Source organism: Chlorocebus sabaeus, chromosome 26 (genome assembly GCF_047675955.1).
Source record: "Chlorocebus sabaeus isolate Y175 chromosome 26, mChlSab1.0.hap1, whole genome shotgun sequence".
NCBI classification, from domain to species: domain Eukaryota; kingdom Metazoa; phylum Chordata; class Mammalia; order Primates; family Cercopithecidae; genus Chlorocebus; species Chlorocebus sabaeus.
The window spans coordinates 38,613,693-38,638,608 of record NC_132929.1 but is presented as its reverse complement, the minus strand read 5'-3'; the positions used below and the strand labels follow the sequence as shown (position 1 = coordinate 38,638,608).

General features: G+C 46.3%; 1 protein-coding gene across 30 annotated transcripts in view; it reads right to left on the bottom strand.

The window, feature by feature from the left end:
• Positions 1-23,464, bottom strand: part of TPM1 (tropomyosin 1) — a 29,023-nt gene extending 5,559 nt beyond the window's left edge. For 2 of the 30 annotated variants that reach the window (XM_008016362.3, XM_008016365.3), the window contains exons 1-7: positions 17,349-17,601; positions 9,209-9,342; positions 6,663-6,780; positions 5,410-5,480; positions 5,077-5,152; positions 4,070-4,132; positions 3,703-3,772 (exon numbers count right to left, since the gene is read on the bottom strand). In XM_008016362.3, coding sequence (XP_008014553.1) covers positions 3,703-3,772; positions 4,070-4,132; positions 5,077-5,152; positions 5,410-5,480; positions 6,663-6,780; positions 9,209-9,342; positions 17,349-17,480 — 664 coding nt within the window. In that variant the 5' untranslated portion in view covers positions 17,481-17,601. Of the gene's footprint in view, positions 1-236; positions 435-2,118; positions 2,274-3,702; positions 3,773-4,069; positions 4,133-4,559; positions 4,636-5,076; positions 5,153-5,409; positions 5,481-6,662; positions 6,781-9,208; positions 9,343-17,348; positions 17,602-21,960; positions 22,414-23,181 lie in introns of those variants that run through there. The other 28 variants (XM_073012208.1, XM_038010043.2, XM_073012207.1 and 25 more) reach the window with 28 other exon arrangements.
• Positions 23,465-24,916: the final 1,452 nt, after the last annotated feature.

The following is a 24,916-nucleotide window of genomic DNA, read 5'->3' as shown; positions in this document are numbered from 1 at the left end:
ATTCTAACCTTTGAAAAACAGAGGGATGCAGGCCTGGGTATTTTTTTAAAGTTCAACAAGGAACCACTCCTTCAGAAACTCCTGATATAATTCTGTATAGTATTCAGAATTTAAAAAGAAAAAGAAAGCAGCAGCCAAACACTAACCCTCATATGTGTGAGGCAGCTTTGTAGTTTTATTCAATGCTGAAACTAAAATGTCAATAAATAAGAAGTAAAAAGAATAGCAAACAGAAATAGCTTACACAGTGTTTATTTGACACTGAAACGAAGAGCTTCTGTACAATAGAAAGCACAGTGTGTGCCTGGCTCTAAGGCAGGATGCTAAGAGAGAGAACCAGGGTCAGCTGGAGAAAAGACAAATGCAGAGCTCAGAGAGGTGGGACATCCAGCTCGACGAGGGAGTCTTGGGAGAAGTGAAGCAAAGAAACTTATCTGCGTGAAGATAAAAAGGTGGGAAGAAAAAAAAAGTGGCGCAATGAGAAAAAAAAAAAAAAAAGAAAAAAGAAAACCAAACCAATAGATGACAGCACCTGAAACACAGACAAGAAGACAGTCATGCAAAACCCACTGCCAGCCACACCCTTGGAAGGTCGTCCCACCTGAGGCTGTCACAGGCCGCCTTTCAGCAAGGGTCCATTTTAAGAAAACCCATGAACAGAATTTAAAAACAAATTTTAAGCTACACTCGTCTTTCAGAATATTTAATCATACTTGATGCAAAAAGTTTTTCCCAAAGAATCACCACATTTTAGTACTGGAAAAGACCTTAGAGACAGATGATCGGCTCCACCCCCTCATTTACAAATGAGGGATGAGAAGATAGACTGTTCTCTGGTTTCCATGGCAACAGTAATGTCTCTAGGGGCTCTTTTGTTGAGTGTGGGGATTCTATAACCTCTAAGGCCACAGGCACATGCCATACTCTTCAAGTTACCATTTTTCCTGCATGGGTAAATGAATGACAGGTGGGCTTGGAAAATGACATTTCCAGCTTCAGTGGAATTTAGGGTGATATTAGAATGAAGAACTCTGAAACATTCCAGGTTAGAATTTAAAGCAGTAGGAAAAGTTTAATATTGAAGTTTGGTTAGTAATACGTAAATACGTAAATTAGTTGTATCTGTTGAAGGTTCTTCTCATGATAACAAGACTACCTACTCCAACTCTTACTGCCTAACAGTAAAATCTAGGCCATTAACTCCCAAGCTCACATTGTACAATCTGTGTTGAATTTCCCATTTCTTTGACACAGGTTGCGGTATTTATCGTGGGTATTTTAATTCTTTTCATGAAAACAGAAAATTAAAGGCTTGGTTACTCAGCAGAGGGTTCTTTTTACTCTAGAATTCTTTGCCTTTTTTTTTTTTTTTTGAGACAGAGTCTGGCTCTGTCGCCCTGGCTGGAGTGCAGTGGCATGATCTCGGCTCAGTGAAAGCTCCGCCTCCTGGGTTCACGCCATTCTCCTGCCTCAGCCTCCTGAGTAGCTGGGACTACAGGCGCCTGCCACCACACCCGGCTAATTTTTTTTGTATTTTTAGTAGAGATGGGGTTTTACCATGTTAGCCAGGATGGTCTCAATCTCCTGACCTCGTGATCTGCCTGCCTCGGTCTCCCAAAGTGCTGGGATTACAGGCGTGAGCCACTGTGCCTGGTCTACTCTAGAATTCTTAAAAGAGATGATCTCTTATAGTACCACTGTTAGGGCTGTATTGGATCATGCCAATTTCCTTGTCCTCAGATTCTCAATAACCTGACACTTTAAGGGTTCCTTCAATTTCTATTTATTTTATGAAAATGATTATGTTGTACTTAGTTGAATCTCAGGAAACAAAGTTTTGATATTTCTTGAGACGTTCCTGTACAACAAATGGCATGGCCGTCTAGTTTTACTTGAGTTTAGCTTAATTTTCCAAAAGGATAGTGTTCAAGGTCACTCATTCTAGTTCACTGCTCTAGTTTAGCACTTACAAAATAAAAAGATTCTGAAAAGAAAACGGTTTGTATAGACACTTAATCTAGTTGGCCTTTATATTAGTAGAAAGTGAAAAAACAATAACTATTCTAGGTTATGACAAAAAGGGTGAACACAAGAGTGCAAAGATGGAGATCAGGGAGCAAGGCAGGGATGGTGGTGAGTTTATTACATTAGCATGAGGGCAGGGTGTAAGCAGGCAGAGTGGATGCACGTTTACATGGAAGTCATATCGTTGAGAGCGTGGTCCAGCTCCTCGCTGATGGCTTTGTACTTCAGTTTCTGAGCGTACAGCTCGTCTATGACCAGGAAGTGGAAGGCAGAGGTGCAAGAACATGGAGAGTGATCAAGAGATGGAAGGTGAGTGAGGGTGGTGCATGCACCATCCCAACACAGCAGCAAGAAAAGGGCAATGCATGAAGGGGTTGGTGCCGCAGCAGGTGGCCAATGCAGGAGGCGTGCGTTTTGTTTTAAATAAATTGAAACAAAAACAAAGAGAACAAAACCCATTAGAAAATAAAACAAGAAAGACTCAATACGAAAATCATAACAAATATGGTAGGCGTATCAGTAAACCATGTTAAATCCTAAACGAAACCACAGAAGGCTATCTCCTGGTGAGGGGACACAGGGGCTAATGGAACATCTTTCTTTTGCAGAGCTATATTTTAATTACACTGGAGTAGTCAGCCATCTGCAGCTATAAACAATGGGGAAAAAAAAATCCAACGGCAGTGTTTTGGAAGAACAATTTGTAACTACAGCCTGTAGTCCTTATCTGGCTCCACCTTCAAACCACTGACTTCCTGACCACACTAGACCACTGGGATAGCGATTTCTTAGTGTCATTTAAGCTACTCCTGTGGTCTTCCCCTCAAGCTGCCTATTACCGGTCCAGGACGCTTGAAAAGCAATGAGCGCCACACTTTATATGGCAGTGGTATGGCAAGTCTGCAATTTAGTTTTGTAATGCTGCAGGTTTCATACTTTGTTGCACTTTGGCAGATCATTTTGCAACCATTTGTCATTCTCTCTTCTCCACTATTTTGATTATCTGTACCAAACACTAGTTCCTTCTCTAATCCCTTCTGTGATGTATACATTTGTTTGTCTTTTTTCTTTCTTGTTCACAGCTAATCCTTCACAAACCTCAAAGCTCAACATTTAGGATATCCGTGAGATAGAGTGGTTATTACTAAAATAAAACCTAAGTGCCTTAGGGGAGAAATGCTTAAGTATAATTTTTCCTCCTCCTTCAGAATATAAAGTAGTTTGATAAGATAATACATGACTTAAAAAAAACCCCAAATCCTTACTTTGAATTCATACTTGGAAGAAGATGGGTTCTTCTAAAAACAAGTCCACAATTACCACATCATTCCCAATTTAATTAGGAAGTAACACTAAAGATATAAAATATACTGAGTCATTCTCACCTATAAGCACTTCACTCACAGTGAAAAATAAACCTGCCACACTTCTAATGAGCATGAAGTCAAGCTGGATGGCATCTGCCACTATGGCTGGTAGCTAACTAGTCACCTGGTGAGCAGAAGACTCAGGTTCATGAGTTTAAGAGCCACAGAGGAAAACCCCAGAGGACAGACAGGAAGAATGTGCAAGTGCAAAGGAGCGTATCAAGGTGGATGCCCTTGAATTGGAAAATTGTTTTGCCACATCACTATTTAACCAGAAGGATTAAACTAAAAACACTACTTAAGATCTTACCTTCTAAGTCATCAATGCTTTTCTCCAATTTAGTTACTGACCTCTCCGCAAACTCAGCCCGAGTCTCAGCCTGTAATGATTTATTTGAGTTAAAGTTGGGAAGTTTTGTGTTTTCCGCAGCTACAAACATAGGGAAGCTAGAGGATGTAAATGAAGCACATCACCCATAAAGTGGATCTGAAACTACTTGTCAGTTTCAGTCACCTCTGTGAGAAATAGCAGCTAGCACTGTACACACACTCCAAGGCAACCTTAGAATATTCCTGACTTGGATCACTAGAACTTTAAAATGAAAAGGCCCTGACCAGTTCCATGAAAACAAACTCATTTAAAATCCAGTTGGCTTCATCCACAACTCTCATATTACCTCCTTCAGCTTGTCGGAAAGGACCTTGATCTCTTCCTCATATTTGTCTTCCTTCTGCGAGTACTGTAATTAGAAAGAGCATTCCAGATGTCAGGCTGCAGCTCAATCTACTCATGGCTTCTCATGCAAAGAACTCGCCAGCCCAGCCAACAGATGTTAAGGATCTCTTAGGAGGTAATGGAACCTCTGATATCGAATGGCACACTGCAATACATTCTCTGCTTTCCTGCCTATTGTTTTACATGGGATAACAACAAGATAACTTATCCACTTGGCAGTTGGTTTAAATTAAATTGATGACTCATATCCCTAAGATAAAATAAATTCTCTAGCTAATAAAAAGAATTTGTTACCTAGTAACTCTCCAAAAATCACCTTACAATATTGCCATTTACTAAAATGTCTACTGTATGTGTTGCTTTCACTGGCAGGGCCTCTTTGGAGCACCTCTTAAAAGATGCCTTTCCCCCACACCATGCTCCTGGCCTACCTTCTCAGCCTGAGCCTCCAGTGACTTCAAGTTGTTCGTCACAGTTTTCAATTCTTCTTCAAGCTCGGCACATTTGCTAACGTTTTCGATCAGAGGCAGAAAGGGTGGGAGACAAGCCAAAGGAAGGAGGAGAGAAAAAGGAGAGGGATGGGAAAAAATGAAAACCAAGTCCTAGAGACGAAGGGCTGCCTGAAAGTAGCCAAATCATCGGGTATTAAAATGTTTACTTTTGCCAGGAACACTGCCCCCCAACCTCGCAACAGCAGAAGGCAGGGTGACAAAATCCAACAACTTTGAAGTGCAATAATTTGGCTCCTTTTTTGGCTGCCCAAAGAGCATTTATGAAGGGAAAACAAAGGAGCATAAAGGACCAAGGGAAAGCACTTAAAGCAAGATATAAATAGCAGAGGGTGAAGTGAAGGTGCAGTCGTTATACCAAACGAACCAGTAGGCATTGGAAGCTGAAAGACGTCTGGGTTGCAGTTAAACCTAAAAACCACACATGAGCCATCAGTACCTTATCCTCTGCAGCCATTAATGCTTTCAAGGTCTGATCCATTATTCTTAATTGTTCTTCCAGCTGTCGGACTTGGCTGTTAGTGGACACAGGAAATGCACAAGGCCATTCACAAAATCAGTGTGCAGGTAAGGCATGCAGTGATACACGCATTCATACATAGACACCCCACACGAGTCCTCCATGTTCCATACTCGTGGCTCATCCACATCAAATGAGCACAAAAGGAGCCCGGAGCTGAAACAGGTAATGTGCAGCTGCCAGAAGGTCATGCTGTTTAGTCACTGCTCTGAAGCACCCCATTCGTGGCCTCCTGGCGCCGGGCCTGCTTACCCTTCTGAGAGCTCAGCCCGCTCCTCTGCACGTTCCAGGTCACTCTCAATGATGACCAGTTTACGGGCCACCTGCAGCAGGAAAACACAACACACACACCATGGATCTTGCAAGTTTTGTGTAGGAGGGCATGGGGGTAGCGATCAGATCCCATCAGGCACTAAGGGTTTTGTCTACAAACAATATGATCCTCTTTCTGGTAGACCGAAGAGAAGCAACTCTCCATTAGGAGTGCGAGCAGAGAGGAGATCAGAGGCTTCTGCTTAGACTCAGAATGGTTAGCTGTGATTGGGCAGTCTCAACTGGAAGTCTGATCTAGAACTGGCAGCCAGATCAAAATGTGGAAGGAGGGAGAAAATACAAATTCACAATCTCAAAAACGGCAGTAGGATGAGACATATACTGAAAAGGTGGGGGCTGCCAGGAAAACAAAATAAACCTAAGAACTCCTTCAATTTGATGGCTGATCTGTACATCTACCTCCTTATTGCAGAGGAAGAATACGAGAGACACTAACATGAGACAAGTTGGTGAGATAATTGACAAAATCAAATTTGTATTTAGCGGAAGAACCAGAAAGAAGAAGGGAGCCTCTGAAGCAGATCAAAACTTGTGAGCATAGTGTAATCTGAAGGTAATAATGATAATAAAACGGAGGGGCAATGCTGTTTCAGGATAGCCACAATGTGATCCAATAAGGAAAAACCAGAAATCTTAATAATCATATTGCCTCTTATCGCAGGAGGCTGTTTTCATGGGAACATGACCAGCAGCAAATTCTACTGAAAATCTGCATTGATAATAGTTTTCTACCACCCTTGAGGAGAGAGGCCTCCATGAATCCACTGAGACACTGTCTGTGGTCTCTGGGTTGCCCAATCTGGATGTGCCAGGTGACTCTGGGAAGAAGTGACTTGCACCATGACAGCATGAGAGCCTCCTTTCACAAGACACAGGGCCCAACTCTCCCTTCTGGCCAAAGATCTTCTGTCCAGGTCTTTGCGGTTTGGGGAGAGGAGTTTTGGTCCTTCTTCCCAGTGCCACTGATCGGCTTCCTGATAAAGCCTGGGATCCCCTAGCAGGATTAAAATGAGAACTGTTTTCTGGAGACAAAAGAACTTTGCTTCTCGAAACCACCCATTTCTGCCAACCAAGCAGATGGCCTCACTGAGGAATCAAGACTCTGCATTGCTCCCTGGCCTCCTGAAGGCCACTGTTGGAAGTCCACAAGGCTGTGGGCCCCAGGACCTGACCTCTTCATATTTGCGGTCGGCATCTTCAGCAATGTGCTTGGCCTCTTTCAGTTGGATCTCCTGAATTTCCATTTTTTCTTCATCCTTTTGGGCTCGACTCTCAATGACTTTCATGCCTCTGGAAAGAAAGACAAGCAGGAAAACCCAAGATTTAGAGCTGACCTTCCCAAATGGACACTGCACTGCTGTGGCCTGTGAGGCTTAGTGTAAGCGGTAGACCAAAATAGAGCACAGAGCTACTTTTATTTTCCAAACCAGGAAACAACAATTTCCAGAGCTAAAAGTGGAAAAAAGAGACACATTTCTCTCTGTTCATTCACTGTGAATGAACTCTCTCACCTTGAGTACCGATCAAACTATCAGGCATCTAACATTAATGATAAAAGGTACCATGTCAGGATCCTGTCTGAATCTTGGCAGCATGAAACCGGAAAAGCCAATATGCTTTACTATTAAAAAGATAATGAGATTTCTTGCCTTTCCTGTGGGAAACCTCAGCTTGCACATGAATCAAAGCTAGAACAAAATCAAACTTATCTTTATATACCTCTTTCTACAAAGAATCTTCTTACCCTGCCAACCATAAGCAAAAATATTAGACTTAATAAAATATTAGACTTAATATTAGATTTAATAAACTAGTAGGCCCACAAAAAATGCTGATATTTGACCATTTCAGACAAGTAATAATGGCAATTTCCTATGGTTCAACTGAATGCTTCAAATTAAGTTTTACCTGTAATGGAACCCTTTCGTGACAGCAATGCTGGGAGACAGGCCTGACACTGTCCTCTACAGAGTATTAGGCTCCTATGGCATGGTGTTATGTTTCAGAAAAATACTAACTGACCTATGATATTTTACAGATATATGGAATAACAAGTCATGTAACATGGAATTCATTTATCAAAATTTAAGCAGGCAGTATAAGTGAATCACTATTTTTTTATTTTTATTTTTTGAGACAGTCTCACTCTGTCACCCAGGTTGGAGTGCAGTGACGTGATCTTGGCTCGCTGCAACCTCCACCTCCTGGGTTCAAGCGATTCTTCTGCCTCAGCCTCCCGAGTAGCTGGAATTACAGGTGTGCACCACCACACTTGGCTAAGTTTTGTATTTTTTAGTAGATTTAGGGGTTATGCCATGTTGGCCAGGGTGGTCTCGAACTCCTGGCCTCAAGTGATCTGCCCACCTCAGCCTCCTAAAGTGCTCGGATTACAGGTGTGAGTCACCGCATCTGGCCCACTATCTTTTGATGAAGCACTGGAATACAGTTGAGGAGATCTGGGTCGCAGTCTTGGCTTAGCCACAAATATGCTGTGAACCTTGGTGCAAGTCACACTGGTCTCTGAGCCCTAGTTTTCTCATTTGTAAAACTAAGGGACTAAATGACCCCCAAGTCCCCTTTACTCCGAAGTCTAACACTACCAGACTGCCTTTAAGGTGCGCTAACAAGTATATTTCAGAAAGAAGTCAGCCACAAAACCGCTCTTATGTGTACACTGTAAGAGATGATTAGGCATCTTAAAGAAGTCCAAAATGCTTGGTTAGTGAAGAAACACTAAGCAGCAGTGGATAATGGCCTAAAAAGTTTAGCTAAAAATCTTCTTGAATCCTAAAGTCTGAAATCACTCTTTATACCTGGTACCTGGTGGCAGGGTCACTTCAAAGAGTGAGAAATGGACAAGATGACTGACTGCCTTCACTTGCCCAGGTCACAGCACAGATAGATACACATTCAGTGTTCTGAGCCATTCATGCTATGCCATCCCTCAAGCAGCAGAACGCTCTCTCACTTCATGGAGTCTCTCTTGAAGTACTTCTATGCAATACGGCAAATCCTTAATTCCAACAGTTGAGCATAAGGGAAAATGCCTTCTAGACCACCCAAGGCTGTGCTGGTCTATACAAACCATGCTTTCCTTTACTACCACAAAGCTGAATCTTAGAGTCATAATTCAGCTAGAGCCAGATTACAGCAGAGGTGGGCTCAGAACACAAGAGCATCTGACTATTTGTGTGCACGTGTCTTGTGTGTATAGAGACCAAGTCCAAAATATTTCACTTTTGCAGACCGTATTTCTGCTTTGTGTTTTTTCTTCCACCTATTTGTTAAGCTATTTGACAACTGATAGTCCACAGTTCCTTTATTTAGGCCTAAGGCTCCTTGGTATATTATAAAATAAAGTTATACTTTAACAAATGCACAACTGCTCTGTGGTCAGTAGGAATGAAAGGGCCAACTCGTATCCCTGACATTTCTCCTTTTCATATCTGTCTGCCTCATTAGATGGTGAGCTCTGTGAAGGCAGGAACAAGATCTTCTTCTTTGTAACCTTACGGCTTAGGACAGTGCTTTGGACATAGTAGGTGTTTCACTAATGCTAAATGAACAAAACCAACCGAGTTATACCTGGGATCAATAGAGGAAATGATCCCACCACCAGGGGACTGAAAAATTCTTAAACCTCAAAGATCACAGGAGCCCTCCGGTTTATTCCACCAGGAAAGGCAGCTGCAAAAGATGGTTGATGGGGCATTCTCACCTCTCACTCTCATCTGCTGCCTTCTCAGCTTCCTCCAGCTTCTGCAAAGCTGTTGCCAGACGCTCCTGGGCACGATCCAACTCTTCCTCAACGAGCTGGATGCGTCTGTTCAAAGAAGCTACATCGGCTTCAGCCTAGGTAGAGAGTGAAAAGCATTTCAGAGTTGGGGAGAAAGTGAGGGTGGTAGCTGCAGGAAATGGCTGGGACTGCAATGCTGATTTCAGACAGGAAGACTGTCTTGTGGTGAGCTACCTTTAAGTGCATTACAAGCCCTCATCAACTCTGGAGTTCTTGGACACATTTATATATTGATTCATACAGTAAACATCCATATTTGTGTATACACAAATCTATACACACAATTCTCATCAGACAGATCATTAGCACATGCTCTTCCACATGGGTCCTTTCTTCCAAAGATTTCAACACCCTGGCTTTACTTGCCTGTTAAACAAGAGCGTCATCACAGCCACCTCACTCACTGGGGGCCTGAAGTGTGAACTGAGACAAGACTTACCCAGGCTCAGCCATGTAAGACAATAGCAGTGCAGCCAGAAATCGGACTCAAGAGTTTCACGCAAGTCTTTTCTTCTAGCCACTTTATCAAAGGATCCTTACGAAGGAACTCAAATAGTTTAAAATTCAGGGGTTCTAAGATACACACCACATGAAGGCCCAACACAATCCAGTAACCCCTTTTAGAATAACTGGCCTCATTGGAACAGAGCCAAGACAAATTTCCCAAGTGTTTTTGATGTAAGCCTATGAAATTTCTTCGAAGTCAAATACAAGAAAAGTATCAAACTACTAAAAAGAAAAATAATACAAGTACTGTTTTTACTTGGTATCTATGTCTGAAATAAAATGTTGGTTTCTTTGCGAAGCAATGATTTTTTCCCTGTCATAAGAAATTGTTGCTATGAGTCTCAGAACACTTGTAAGACTATGATGGTCCATTATACATACTTGCACTGGTGGCTGTTTAAATATTGTGCATGGAAGTGGGAGGCAGAATTTATTTATTAGGTACAATATCCTCATCCACAGTGAATGTATGTTCACTAAGGGGTGGTAGGGTTTTCAGAACACTTAGGAGTTTTCTAGAAATTACAATACACACTTAGAGACCCATGGTAATAGGATAACAAATTTCTCTACATACAGCCCTGTCTTTGCCATTGACCTGTAAGCTGCTCGCATCCAGAGAACTCACAGTTCTCTGCACAGAGTACGGGCTCAGTAAGATAAGTAAAACCAACCTAATTTTAATAAAAGCAATGTTCTTAGCTTATGGATCCACAATACAGAGTTGGAAATGCAAATGTAGTTAGAGACTGTGGTCAGTCTTTAATCAAAGGAATCTGAGAACCTTCAGCTCTTTGCTCATCTAGATTTGTAAGATTTTAAATGCCAAGTTTTATCTGAGAAGACAGGTGAGTAGGTCATCTCCAACCACAGTGAAGGACTCTATAAAAACATGTGAATACACTTTTATCTTGACAAAAATGTAGTAATTGGTTGATGGAGGCAGGGAGCACGGCAAATGTGAAATAAACCACAGGAAGAGCCTTTACTACTGTACTGCCTACGAAGTAAATCATTATCAGTGCACAGCTGGTAAATGGGCCCAGCTAGGAATTACTGGCAGATGACTGTTGTTTCTGGTGTGTGTGTGTATTGAACGGCAAGAATAATAAGATAACAAATTTCTTAATTATAGAGAAGTGTCTTTGAAAAACCATTAGGCGTTTTTTTTATTACTATTACTGGAAGGATGTATATATTAAGGATATACTTCTGGGTCAGTTAAGATTTCTTCACTTTTCTATATTTTCATTTTCCAGTAAAATTCTATTCCTTTTGAGGGTGGAGGGGAACTCAAAGCTGAAGCAAAAACAAAGGGCAAACAAAACAAAACAAAATTAAAAACCACACCAAAAAACCAAGCACACAATCCAAAAGCCCTACAATAACAAAAAGCCTCCGTAGAATGTCTAGGTTATGTATTCAAAAGCACTGTGCACTTTCTTTTCTTTCCTCCTTTCTTATTATTTTTAATATGATGGCAAATATCCTTGTTACAGAGGCTACGGCCTGTTAGAGCAATGCCAGCAAGATTTTCAAAACTATTTTGTAGCTACCAAGTTCTAAGTTCTCTGCCCTGCTTTAGATCTGGGCCTAAACCTCAAGGACTTTGTACTCGCAGAAAGATGACTGTTTACGTTTTGGGGATAGAACCCTCTGGGTGACAGGTCTCTATCCCCAGCTCCCCACACAGCTGAGTCACCAGAAAGGAAGGAGGCAGCACCTCATGTTCATTCCAGCCTCGCACATGAGATCTCCCTACCCAAAGGGCCCCCACCAATCCATCCGTGTCTTCCCTCCGATCAACCCCACCCCCATTCTTTCCCTTAGCTCTTGGCACTGCGTTTACAGAATGCTGTTGTCTAAATGCCACTCCTGTGTTTCCCCAGGGTCATTCCGTAGAACCTCAGACTCCTGGATATCAGAAAATATGTCCTACAGGAATACCAGCCAGCAGGGCTTCATACAGGGTGCCCCAGCAACAACTGGGCATGGAGACCCATTTCTAGGTGCCAGTTTGTGATACAGAGAGAGGAATGGTAGGGCACACACAGCAGACCTGAGGGTGGCTGCCCCTTCCTGAGGAGGCCCTGTAAATCCAAAAAATAGGGTCTCAACTTTTTAGCTAGAAGGATCCCTCGGCATTGTCCACATCAGCAATTCCCACTGAGTGTCAGAATCAACCCAGAGATGAGCATTAAAAAAAAAAAAAATCAAACTTTCAGCTGGGCGCTGTGGCTCACGCCTATAATCCCAGCACTTTGGGAGGCCGAGGCAGCTGGGTATGAGGTCAAGAGTGTGAGACCAGCCTGACCAACATGGTGAAACTCTACTAAAAACACAAAAATTAGCCAGACGTGGTGGAACGTGCCTGTAATCCCAGCTACTCAGGAGGCTGAGCAGGAGAATCACTTGAACCCGGGAAGCAGAGGTTACAGTGAGCCGAGATCACGCCACAACACTCCAGCCTGGGTGACAGAGCAAGACTCTGCCTCAAAAATAAATAAATAAATAAATAAATAAATAAATAAATATTTAAAAAAATCAAACTTCCAGGCCCTGTCCCTAGGGATTCTGATTCAGGAGGTCAAAGGGGGAGGGCAGGAATCTGTACTATAAATAAACAATCCCCTTTGCCACCACCCAAAGAAGCTGGCCATTCTTCTAGCTCTTGACTGAAAAGAGGCGGCAGGAGGGAGCTCTGACCCTGGGCACTGAAGTATGCGGAGGCCATAGAGTCATCAGTGGGAGACAGGATTAAAATCCAAGTCACCAGGCTCCTGGCATGCCAGCTCTCCACTTGTCACTTCTCCTGGCTTCCCGGAACGTCATGGAAACCTTGGAACTGGCAGTTCTCACTCCTGTGGTCTTTATCTCTTCCGACATCAGATTGAGATGTTCTCAGGCCCCCATCCCAACTCCCCGAGAAAGGCCTCAGGGACAGACCCTAATCAGGACGAGGAGAACAGCTGCTGCCAATGCAAATCATCCACTAAAGTGATGATCACAATCTTTTTGAAATTAGGCAGGATATAAAATTGAAAACTTCATAAAACAAGGCTAATGGGTAATAGGAAGCTCACGTAAGGACACAGAACATAAGGACACGGAACATTTACTCCCTAGCCCAGAAGTCAATGCCTACTGCCCCAGAGGTTTCAGAGCAGGACAGGCAGACGGCCTTCGAGGTTAAAGCCAGGACCTGGGAGTAGTATCTGAGGCACACCTATCTTTATGGGAAAACCCTGAACCCATGACAGGCTCTGCAGGCCCTATTATACTGGCCTAGTAGAATTTTTGTTTGGTTTGTTAGAATTCAAGATATGTTTAATTTTATAATTTAATCAGGGCTACTTTTTTCTCTTTCTTATTTTTACTTTTTATTCTGATTTATTATGCTCTATGCTCCAAAAGCCCCACACCTCTCACCTTTACTAGCTTTTATTTCTGGTATTTTTTTCCTAAATTTTGAGGTTATTTCGATATTTTCTAAGGTTCTTTTCATCATGGCACCTGGGGATTCTTAAGGACCTGCTGTGGCCTCTGCCGGTACAAGCCCATAGACACATGACCATCTGTTATTTAAAAGCAGATATAAATAACAAGGCATTTGGGGAGGGTCAAGACCCCAGACACAAATTATTTCTAGGCATGTAAATCACTCTTAGTGTCCTAAGTTAGCTTTCTTCTTCTTCTTCTTTTTTTTTTCTTTGAGATGGAGTCTAGCTGTGTCTCCCAGGCTGGAGTGCAGTGGCGTGACCTTGGCTCACTGCAACCTCCGCCTCCCGGGTTCAAGCGATTCTCCTGCCTCAGTCTCCCCAGTAGCTAGGATTACAGGCACGTGACACCATGCCCAGTTAATTGTTGTATTTTTAGTAGAGATGGGATTTCACCATGTTGGCTAGGCTAGTCTTGAACTGCCGACCTCAGGTGATCCACCCGCCTCGGCCTCCCAAAGTGCCGGGATGACAGGCGCGAGCCACCGCACCCAGTGGAGTTAGCTTTCTTCTAACAACAGCCCCACGTGCTGACTGCCAGTGAAGTCTTTCAATTTGGGATGATAGTTTCTTTTATTTCAAAAGTGCTATTGTGTTCTAACAATGAACTGCTCAAAAAAAGAGACTGCTGTATTAGTCAAAGCTACCAATGTCTTCCTGCAGATCTGTTTTTAAATAACTTCCTGGTGCTCCGTACTTGAGGTGCCTTATAATGCATATGACCCTCCTCTAAGGTAACAGCCCAAGGGCATGCACCTCATTCCCCCCACCCCAACATGGTACTATATAGAAATCAAGGGCATGCCCACCCCACCATAGTGTAATATCCCAAATCAGATTTGGAAAAAAACAAAACAAAACCTTTCACGAGGCTTAGATTTTCATGAAATCCAGATGTGTTAGCCAATACAACCACAGAAAATTAACAATGGCAGTGACTTTTACTTTTTGAAAAAGTATTCCAGGTAAGGCTATTAAGAAAAAATACTGGTGGGAGAATATTATATTCTAGAAATCAATCCTCTGGAATATGTTTCCAAAGTCCTGCCTGAACCGGAGTGGAACCTGGGATGATCAAAGGTCAGGTCCTTTTTATTTTATGCAAACTGTAGTTATACGAAAAAGGTTTCACCCAACTTGCTGTGTAAGACCAAGTGACCACAGCCAAGCTAAACTTCTGCCCTTATATGGTGAGGAAAGGGGGGAAAAACACTGATGACATTAAGGGGCACTCCCATGGATAACAGATAAACACAACCTCCTGTGTGTGTGCCAAAGCCCATAATTTACGAGGCATATTTGTATAATGAGGGAGAACAGACATGAACAAGGCATTGTAGTGCCTCTGCCTTGCCTACATATGAAAGCAGAAATCGAGAGTGTACATTCCAGTTACAGCCACTCTGGGAGTGCCAATGCAAGCACAAAATGCACCCTCGGTTTCCTATCCCGGAAATATTTACCAAGTGTAGAGAGGGAAAATGCTGGGAATTTTTGTAAATTGGTTATTTCCCATGATTTAATCATGTTACTAATTAAGAACCTTCTGGCCACAACTCCCTGTCTCCTTGTTTGCTGGATACTACTCAGAAAGGAAGATCCTTCTTGCCTTTTTTTTTTTTTTAAATAATGAAAAAAGCAAACAAAACCCTGGTCACAAGATCTGGAGTCAATCATGTCAAGCAAAATAGCCTTATTCCAACATTTTGAAGGATCCACACAACTTGGAAACACAGACTAGGAGGAAGTAAGGGATGGCTGCTTTTTTCAAGGTAAGGGCTGGTTTAACAGGGCCTATTAACTACAGTCTGAACGTCTGAGTATTTGAATTTAGGCCAACTCTCCGGTCAAATATTTTTTGCAGTGGCTCATGGTTTTGTCACTAAACCTTTATCTTTGCTGCCAAAAGAAACTGTTACTGCTAGCTTAACTCACAGCCCAAGCTACATCTAAATACCTAAGGTAGCTACACTTCAGTTCCAATTTCAGAAGTTAGGAACAACTTGCAGCCTGAAAGTCTCTCTTCAATGGTCTGATCCAGTCCTCAAGTTGCTATCTTAAAAGGTTCTGTGTTCAATCACCCAGGTAGACTGCTTGTAAAAATTACTTAAAATGAAACCACTTAAACCACTTTTGATATAAAGCCGTGAAAAGAATGAAAGTATTAATTATCTTTAGCCGACTGGCACAGGAAGAGTTCTGTTATAAAAACGATGCGCAAAAGATGCACATTAAAATAAAAGTAATAATGTGCCCTTCATAAAATGTATCTTTTGTGTCTAACATCAATCACTAGGCCAGGAGTCAATACAAGGCTCTTCCGCATAGGGTCACACATACTCTTTCTTAGCAGGGTGAGAAGACCTCAGACTTCTACCACTAACACCACTTCAACCCATCAAACATGCCTACCAGCCTGTCCACTTCCTCTTCGTTCAAGCTCCCCACCCCAACAAATGTTGACTAAAAGCAGTAAATGAAGTGTTTTATGATGTCATAAAATGAGCAAGCCATCTTTAAGACCCCTTGCTGGGTGGGGAACTGAAGGTGAAGGAGCACTGTGTTGCCAGGGCTGTGCAGTTTTAATGACAGTGGGCACACAGCACTTACCCTGTTGCGCCAAGCACCACTGTACTGTCTGTACATAGCAACTCCTTTAACCGACAGGAAGATGCTGTTACTATCCACACTTTACACAGAGGGAAGTGAAACACAGAGGCTAAGAAAATTGCCCACTGCTAGTAAGTAGTGGAGCCAGGATTCAAATTCTGACAGTCTGGGTCCAAAGTTCTTGTTCTTATCCATCATATTCTATATAGTTCAAATGGTTCAAGGACAGCTGCTAGCCAGTTAGGGAGTCGGAATTAGTTTACCACCCAGCCAAGTTCAGGGATATCCACAGGACTTTTGCTGACTCGTCCTATAAATACTGAGAATTATCTTTTGCCTATTGATTTCCTTTTTCCTGCTTGTATTTTATCTGAAACTTTCTCTAGTTGAGCTTCCCTCTGAAGAGGACCATTTCAGATCTTGAAGTTTCTGTGGCCAGCCATACAGCCATTTACAAACACTTAACCAGAACGATTTACTCAACTCAGAACAGCCCCGTATATTAAGCACAGCAACACATCATACTATCGCTTGTCATAACATTCCTAAGGTGTTTGTTTCAGTATCTTGATTAAAACACACACCAAAAAATCCACAAATATCAAATACTAGACTACCTCTGAAATCCTGTTCCTGTTTGCTGGATACATTTGCCTCAGAAGAAAGGAAGGAAGCCAGGTATTACATTTAACAAGGGGGAGGGGAAGCCCGCAAGAGAATACACCCAATAATTGTTGATATTTCGCCAACTTTTTCCAAGACTTGGTAACAAAGGATTATCTATCTATCTGTATGAGAGAAGAGGGAAGGAGGACTGCTGAAGAAAGGGAAGGGTGAAGGGTATTGTACTATATATTGGCTCTTCCAGCAGAACGCGGCGCTGTCAAGCTGTCAATGTCTCTCTACCACCTCAGAGACACAGGCCTCCGGGAAACCACAGGGTCGACGGAGACGGCGGAGGGCAGCATCCCCGGGCCCCAAGTCCACAGTGTCTCTCTCACTTGACCTGTCGGCACCCCTTCTCAAAGGTACGGATCTCCAAGAGGAAGGACCTCCTCCCACTCCACTCTCAGAGTAAAGCAAGCCAGCAGCGCAAAGTGCACCTCCCGGGGACGCAGACACACGAACGAAAGCCACCACTCCAGAAACACCCTTCCTGGGAGAATGCTCCTTCCAGAACCTTCTCAACACCACCCCTGCTTCCCCTGGGCGCGTTTACTTTAGATCAGCGAGATGGAAAGGCAAGGCTGAGAACAGGCCGGGCCCCTCCCCGGAGCCCGCCGCCAGCTGGCCCAGGTGCGCCAGGTGCGCCCTGGAGGCGTGGGGACGGGGGACGGGGGACGGGAGCCTGCAGGGGGTGCCTGCAGGAGGGCCCTGCTGGGCGCCGCGGGGCTGCCCGGGGAGGATGCACCTCTGGGGTCTGCGGGGGTGATGGGTGGGTCCCTTACGGTCTCCCTCAGCTTCCTCTCGTGGTCCAGCTCGCGCTGCAGGGTGCCCGCGCGCTCCTCTGCGGCGTCTGCCTGCTCCTGCAGGCTCCGGATCTTCCTCCGCACCGCCTCCAGGGAGCTACTCCCCGCCATCGCGCCGGACCGGTAGGCGGGCGGGCGGGCTGCAATGGGAGAGGCCGGCTGCTGCCCTGCGGACCCGGCTGCCGCGGCTGTCCCGGCTGCCCAGCGCCGGTCCGCCCCGCCCAGGCCTCTCTGTGCTACGGCGGCGCCCCCTGCGGCCAGGAGCAGTCCGGAAGTCGCGGCCTCCAGGGCGGCGCAGACGAACCGCAGGCGGGCGCACGAGCGCCGGGGGCGGGCACGGCAGGGCGGGGTGCGCGCCGCGGATCCCGGGACCGGCCAGGGTACTGCGCATGCTCGAGGCGGCGGGTAGAAAGGCGCGCCCGGAGCGCGGCAGGGGTACCTGGTGGGCTGGGCGCTCCGGGAGGCCACTGCACGAGGGTTCTGGCTTCCACTTCTAAGGCCCCTCCCCGGCGCCGTGGTGACCCGGGGAAACGGAGCTGGCTGCTAAGGGCAATAGCGACTCCTGCTGGCCGCGGGAGCGCTCCGCTCCCGAGTCCAGATTCCCATGCCCAGGAGCCAGAGAAGCTGAGCTGCGGGTCTGGAGCCGGAATATGCCCTAAAGGGACTGATCCTAACCACAAGATTATAATCCCAAACAGACTGATCCTAACCACAAGATTACAACCCCAGCACTACCCCCATTCCCCCAAACTTCACGAAGTGAAAACCACCCACGTGTAGAGCATAGTGGTTAGACCTCCTGTTCTAAATGCAGTTTTCCTACGTTGAATCTGGCGCCTAGTTTCCTGCTGCGTGACTTCGGACAAATAACTTGTCTTCTCTGGGCGTCATCTGTAAAAGTGGGAATAATAATAGTACTTTCCCCATGGGGCTGCTATGAGAATTATGAAGGACCATAAAGCGCTTAGCACAATACCTTGTACATAGTTAAAAACTCAAACGATAACTGCGATTAAGAAATACACAAGCACTGTTTTAAGAGTCAGGCTGAGGCCCATAAGCAGCTGTGTGATCTCAGGCCAACCTCGCTGGGGCTCACTTCCCATGAAAACAGCCATCCAAAGGGTCTCTTGTCTTTACAGCCTTCTTTGGTGTCAGACCAGCCTCTGCCATCTCCTGGAATCCGATCAATCCTGGGCTGGACTGGGATGCCTTTAAAAGGCACCCCAAGGAAAGCCACACAACCCTATGAGAGAGCCTCTGGCTACAGGTGGAGAAAACCACTGCAGATACAATCTCCGCTGATTTCCCCCTTGGGATGTATTCTTAAATGCCTTCAAAGTCTCAGGGCTTTTTCTCCTCAGCTTTGTCACAGAAAGCTCTTAAAGCCAGCTCCCTATGTGTGGGAATAATAAAGAAAACATGCTTGACAACCCTCTCCTCCTCCAAGCCCTAACAAAGAACTTTTGCTTTCCTGACTCATTTTCTGTGGAGTTCCTCATAGCGTCTGCTGAGACTCTCACAAATCCCAGCTTGGGTCCTTGCATCCTGTAGGTGGGAGCTTCTCGCTTTGTTTTCACGTGGTTTATCTGGTCAGGCGGGGAGGTCCCCTAAGTGCAGAGACTGTGGGCCTCCAACATTGAGAATGGGGGAACCGGGTGTCTGGGAACCTCCAGGAGCTGCCAGGAAACTGCTGGACACTGGCAAGTGCTCTAAGCAGCCAATTAGTGACTTAATGTCCTGGGAAAGTCAGTTTCAGGTGAGTTCATTTTCATGCTGATGTCATTATGCAAGAGTTTAGAAGCCTTTTCTCACCCTTGTCTGCAGGTTGGAATCACTTGGGTATTTTTCAAATGCTGCCGCCTGGGTTGCACCTCCAGGGATTCCGATTTAACTGGCCTTGGGTGCATCCTAACTGTGGGTTTTAAAAGCTTCCTAAGTGATTATGTTAAGAGAAGGTTGAGAATCCCTAAGTTAGGAAGTAAAGACCTACAAAGGGATAAAGACTCACATGCTGTAAATATCAGATATATCACAGTTACTGGGGAAGAGATTGGGGGCCAGAAAAAAATGGAGTCTTCGATCCCCTTCAGCCTCACTTTTGACTTAGGTGGAAGGACAACACAAAATTCGAAACAAGACCATCAGGGATACTACTCCTGGATGTCAATCTTCTAAGCTAGGAAGAGCCCACTTCCAGAATAGGATTTGTAAAGTACATCAGTAAAGTAGTAGACAAATGTTTTTAGTAATAATAGTAGAAAAACGTAAAAGTGTTTTACACTGGTGAACAATGACAGTGAAATGTCCTAATCCCAAAGGTAATATGATTCCACCTCAGGAAGCTGACTTCTCCCTCACCCCACTTCTCCCTTTTTCTAGTGACATCTGTCTCTTCCTCCTCAAGTTCTGACTATTTTTTAATAAATAAAAAACTACCACTCTGAATACAGTCATGCACCACATAATGATGTTTTGGTCAACGAGGGGCTGCATATATGAGAGTAGCCTCATAAGATTATAATAGAGCTAAAAAATTCCTATGGCCTGGTGATTTGTCTTACAATTGTTGACAGTATTCAGTACAGTAACATGCTGTACAGGTTTGTAGCCTAGGTGTTTAGTAGGCTATACCCTCTAGGTTTGTGTAAGTACTATACACTCTATGGTGTTTTCACAATGAAGAAATCACCTAACGACACGTCTCAGACTTTATCCCCCTTCGTTAATCAACAAATGACTGTATAGCATTTCTTCACTAACTTCTTCAATATTCCTACGGGCTCCAAACTCCAGACAACCTAAAGTGTCCTAAAAGGAAATGTGATCAATACACTACCCAAAAAACCATATATGCCAGATTTAGGGGCAGTTCCCCAGTGGGAAAAATAAGCAAAACAAGACCCAAGAAGGTCCCTCCCCTGCTGCTTCCCACACCAGCTGACTTTAAATAACTTCTTTTCCATTTCTGCCCCACCCCATTCCAGTGCTCCCTTCAACAAGACTTTTCAATAAAGACATGTTAGCACTGCATAGTTATAATAATTATTATCCTTTTTTTTTTTTTTTTTTTTTTTTTTAAGAATTGTAGTAACTTTTTCTCCCTCTTTTGCCTTCAGTCTTACTGGACTATTTTCAAATTCTCTGCATTCTTTTCCTTATAAGGACTATCTTTCCTTGATCTATCAGCAGCTCTTTTGAAAAAGCTAAATAAACGTCCTGCTGGAGAATTTGCGGGAGGCAGGCATCTTTCATTTAGCCATATATAGAGCAGGCATCTGATCTGCATTATACAAAGTAGGCTCAGAGTTATATATGGTTTTTGGCTCTTTTTCCAAAGCCAGGTAGTTTATAATTTAAATGTTTTAGTGAAATCAGTGCTTCCCCCAAATCCCCTTTCCAGGAACCTTTTCACTGAAAATTTCTTTTTGTCAGATTCTAAATGTCCTCTCTGGATTTCTCATTTACAAAGCACACCTGGACATACTTCTCAAGCCTTTCATGCTACAAAGGCCTTTACTAATTTCAAGACCTGAGACCCTTCAGTTATTTGCATGTTACTTTCATATAAAAAAGTCTGCTGTTGCCCTTGGTGTTTCAACTGCTGGCATAGCTTTCCCTGTGCTCACGCATTCTTGGAATTGTTACCAACTTCCCAAGGAATTCTTTTCTAATTGGGCCTCTAGGCTTAATTAGCTTTTAGCATGGAATCCAATGGTGTGAAAAGAAGTTGGTCCTTTGGCTTGACTTTCTGAGGCAGAAGAGGCAAGCCCTCAATTAAAAAGCTTCCAAAGGGCAGTGGACAAAGAGCTTAGGAGGGCCTTAGCTGTGTGCATCACCCCTGCAACTATGTGGCGGTTGTCAAAAGGCTGACAGGTGGGGGCGGGGCCAGCAGGAGGGGCAGGGGGCAGCTAGCTCACTATACCATATAAAGCACTGAGCTATATATAACTCACAGCTTACTTTCTGGACCTAGTGCCTTCAGACTGCAGACCCAAGCAAGTATCATCTTCCCAGGCAGATCTTAAGGGGTGGATTAAGGCTTACGCTAGTGAGAAAGGAAGCCTCAAAGTGTCTCTGTGCCTCACCATGAAGTGCAACCTTCTAAGTAAAAGTACCATTGTGTCATTTCTTTCATTTAGAGGCCAGGTTCTCTGAACCCTGACTAGACCCACCACCAAAATCCAGAACTTCCCACCCACTGGAGAGGGCAAAAGGAAAGAAAGTGAAGAAAACCTGGCATTCTCTCCACAAACCTTGGTGACGACACCTCAGGGTTTTCTGCCACCAAGGAAGTGAAGTTCACCTCCAGAGTCCAATTTCAGCTGCTCTATTCTCCCAGCCTCTCATCTACCCACCTCCACCCCCAGGGAGGTAAAGGAAAGGAGAAGAAGAGAGGAGTGGATGAAATATAAATGAATGTGTGCAGTAGCAGTCAGAGGCGGCATCCAATGCTCTGGGCCATGGCAGGGCTGTGTGCAGGTGTCCAGCAGGAGAAGGTAACCTTCCTCCATTGCTCTCCAGCCCTGTGGTGACCGCAGAGTGGCCACGCAGGCAAGAGGTGAGGGAAGCAGTGTGAGCGTGCACTTACGTCGGTGGCCTTTTTCTCTGCCAGCTCCAGCTTCTCCTGGGCATCTTTGAGAGCCTCAGAGTATTTGTCCAGTTCATCTTCGGTGCCCTTGAGTTTCTTTTGCAGTGACACCAGCTCATCTTCCAGCTGGGAGTTGGCCAGGGGGTACGGGGAGGGAGGGGGGTGCAGCAGGCAGCGTGATCCCGAAGGGGAGGGGTGTGGGTGCACAGAACCAGAAGGACAGGGACAGCGGGAGAGACAGGGGGAAAGACAGGGAGAGAGAGAGAGAGAGAGAAAGAGAAAGAGTTAGCCATTCGTGCGCCACGCTGTGCCGCGCGCCCCGGGTACCTTGGCGGCGGCCTCCTCGGCGGCCAGGAGGCTGTCCTCCGCCTTGTGCAGCTCCTCCAGCACCCGGTCCCGCTCGTCCTCCGACACCCGCAGCAACTTCTCCTTGGCCGCGATGTCCTCCTCGAGCTGGGGGCAGCGGCGGGCGGGCGCGGGCGGCCGGCACGGACCGGGTGTTAGACACACACAACACACGGGCATCGGGTTGACTGGGGCCCCTGGGGCTCGGGGCGCCGCCGCCGAGATGGAGTGCAAGGGACCCAAGGTAACTTTCTCTTTACCCGAGCTGGAACCGCTCCAGGGCTCACCCCGCACACCCACCTGCCCTGGGAGGAGACTCCTGCCGAGGTCTCAGCGGGCTCAAGTCCACTACTTGGGGACAGAGAAGAACGCCACTGCTGGCCTGGCTTTCGGGCTGTAGCCTCCATTCCGTCCCATCTTTGTTCTTTGGTAACAACTCCATGACTCCCCTTTCCTCCCCAAGTTTAACGTTCCTTTCTCCCCAGTCAAAAGTCAAATAACTTATAACACTTGAATTACTCGACACCCTTTCTCCATCCCGCGCCCTTCCTTCAAACGTCCCCAGGAACCGGGTGTCCTCCTCCCTCCCCCAAACTGATTCCCAGTCCTGAGAATAAAGCGCCTCTAGGACTTGACTTCGCGGGCCATGGGAACCAGAGAAGGGAAATAAGCGTCCTCAGATCAGACTACAAAGTTAGACTAAGCCTGGTTCTTGCATTTCCCTTCCTTCTTTCCAGACGCGCGCCCTGGGCGCCCTGGGTGGTGGTGGGGGTAGGGTGGTGGCTCCCCGAGTCCTCGGGGTGGGGATCCAGCCGGGGGTGCCAGGCTCGGGTCCCGGCGCTCGGGGCGCGGGTTCAGGGCCGGGGAGGCGCAGACCTGCTTGCTCCTGTCTTCCGCCGCCTTCTTGTCGGCCTCCGCCTGCTCAGCTCGATCCAAGGCGTTCTCCTTGTCGAGCTTCAGCATCTGCATCTTCTTCTTGATGGCGTCCATGGTGGCGGCTGCGAGGGGCCCTGGGGCTGCGGGAGGAGCGGCTGGGCGAGCGCGCGATCGGGCGGAGGAGCGGGAGTGCGAGCGCGGAGCCGCCTGCTGCTCCCAGATATGTACTTTCCCAAGGGGGCGACCGCATTCCTCAAGACAGCCAATACTTTTTTGGAAAAGCTTTTTTCTCCTGCCCCCCTTCCTCCTCTCCTCCCTCCGCCCCGTGCCCCCTCCCCGCTCCTCCCGCGGGGGCTGCTCGCCCATTCGCTGCCGGCCGCCGGCCTCCCAGTTGACGGTGGATATGACTATATATGGGGACCCGAGCCGCCGAGTCGGCTGCCGAGCAAGGCCGCCCTGTTTCTAAACCTGCGCGCCAGGGAGAGGGCGTTGGGGCCGAGCCGGGGCTAAGGCGCAACCCTCTTCCCTCCGCGCCCCCTTCTCTCAGGGCCGACACCCCGCCATTTGGATCCCCAGCCGAGCCCGCTGTGAGCCGCCGGAGGCTGGGAGAGCGCGGGCCAAGTGGTGGATGCGCGTCGCCCCCTGGGCCGTCCCCCGGCGCGCTTAGCCAAAGGCCCGGAGGCTTCTCAGCCGTGCCGCACCCCGCGTCAGGGCCGGTGCGCTCTCGGCACCCGCCAGCGCCTCCCAGGCAGCTCTCAGCCAGCCAGGTGTCATCCTGGGCGCTCACGCTCTGGAAACTCAACTGGAACAGAGAAAGGGAGAACGTGGGAGAAAGCCTGGGGCGGCTTCTGAGACTTTCTCTGCGGGCGCGGGTCAGAAAGGCAGGGGGCGGCACAGCGACAGCACACGGAGTCTTGTTTTCTGCGTGCCCTTTCCCCCAGCGGAGGTGACAGTCAAATACTTTAGGGACACAGGACTCAGTGGCGTACTTCTGTGCTTGCTGTGCGGTGCCTCCAAAAAGGTGTGCGTGTGTACGTGTGTGTGCGGGTGGCAGTTTAAGGGGAAAGAACGTTGAGTTTAGACTCAGGCAACTTGGTCTGTGGTCTCTACTCTGCCACCAGCAACTGTGTGAACTTGTTTGCTGCCCGCGGCTTTCTCAACTTTAAATCTAGGGTGTAGATGATCTCCGAGGTCCCTCCAGATCTAACTTGTTATAATTTTTCTTGCACTGATTTTAGGGAGTCGGCCTTTCCATGTTAGATGCTTAGGTGCCAGGTTTCGGAAAACGTGGGATCGGCGTTATCCCGGCTAAGTCATTGCATCCGCAGCCGCAATTCTGAGGAGGGAGCAGACCCGGCTTTGCCATGTGAGCTGTGCTTGGAAGCGGGAGGATTTTCCCCCCAACACGTCTTATTTTGAACTCTACTGCTCCCATCCCCCAAGGGGGAAAGCCTGCTTTTTTTCAGAGCTTCAGTGGGAGGGGAGGAGAGAGGGCTGCCCCCAAGCCCTGAGCTCAGCTGAGGCAGGGTTGGTGAGGGTCTTGTTAACAGTCCCCACAGAATAATTCACAGTCTGTACTGCATGGTTACCGAATATTCCCCGGACGGTATCTGAGCAGATTAGGCAGGCCAAACAACTTGTAAGTCCTTCAGAGAATGATCAAGTTCCTCTCCAGGATTTTATCGGGTTTCTTCCACTAACCCAACTGCCCAGGAGGGAAAAGATACACTGACAC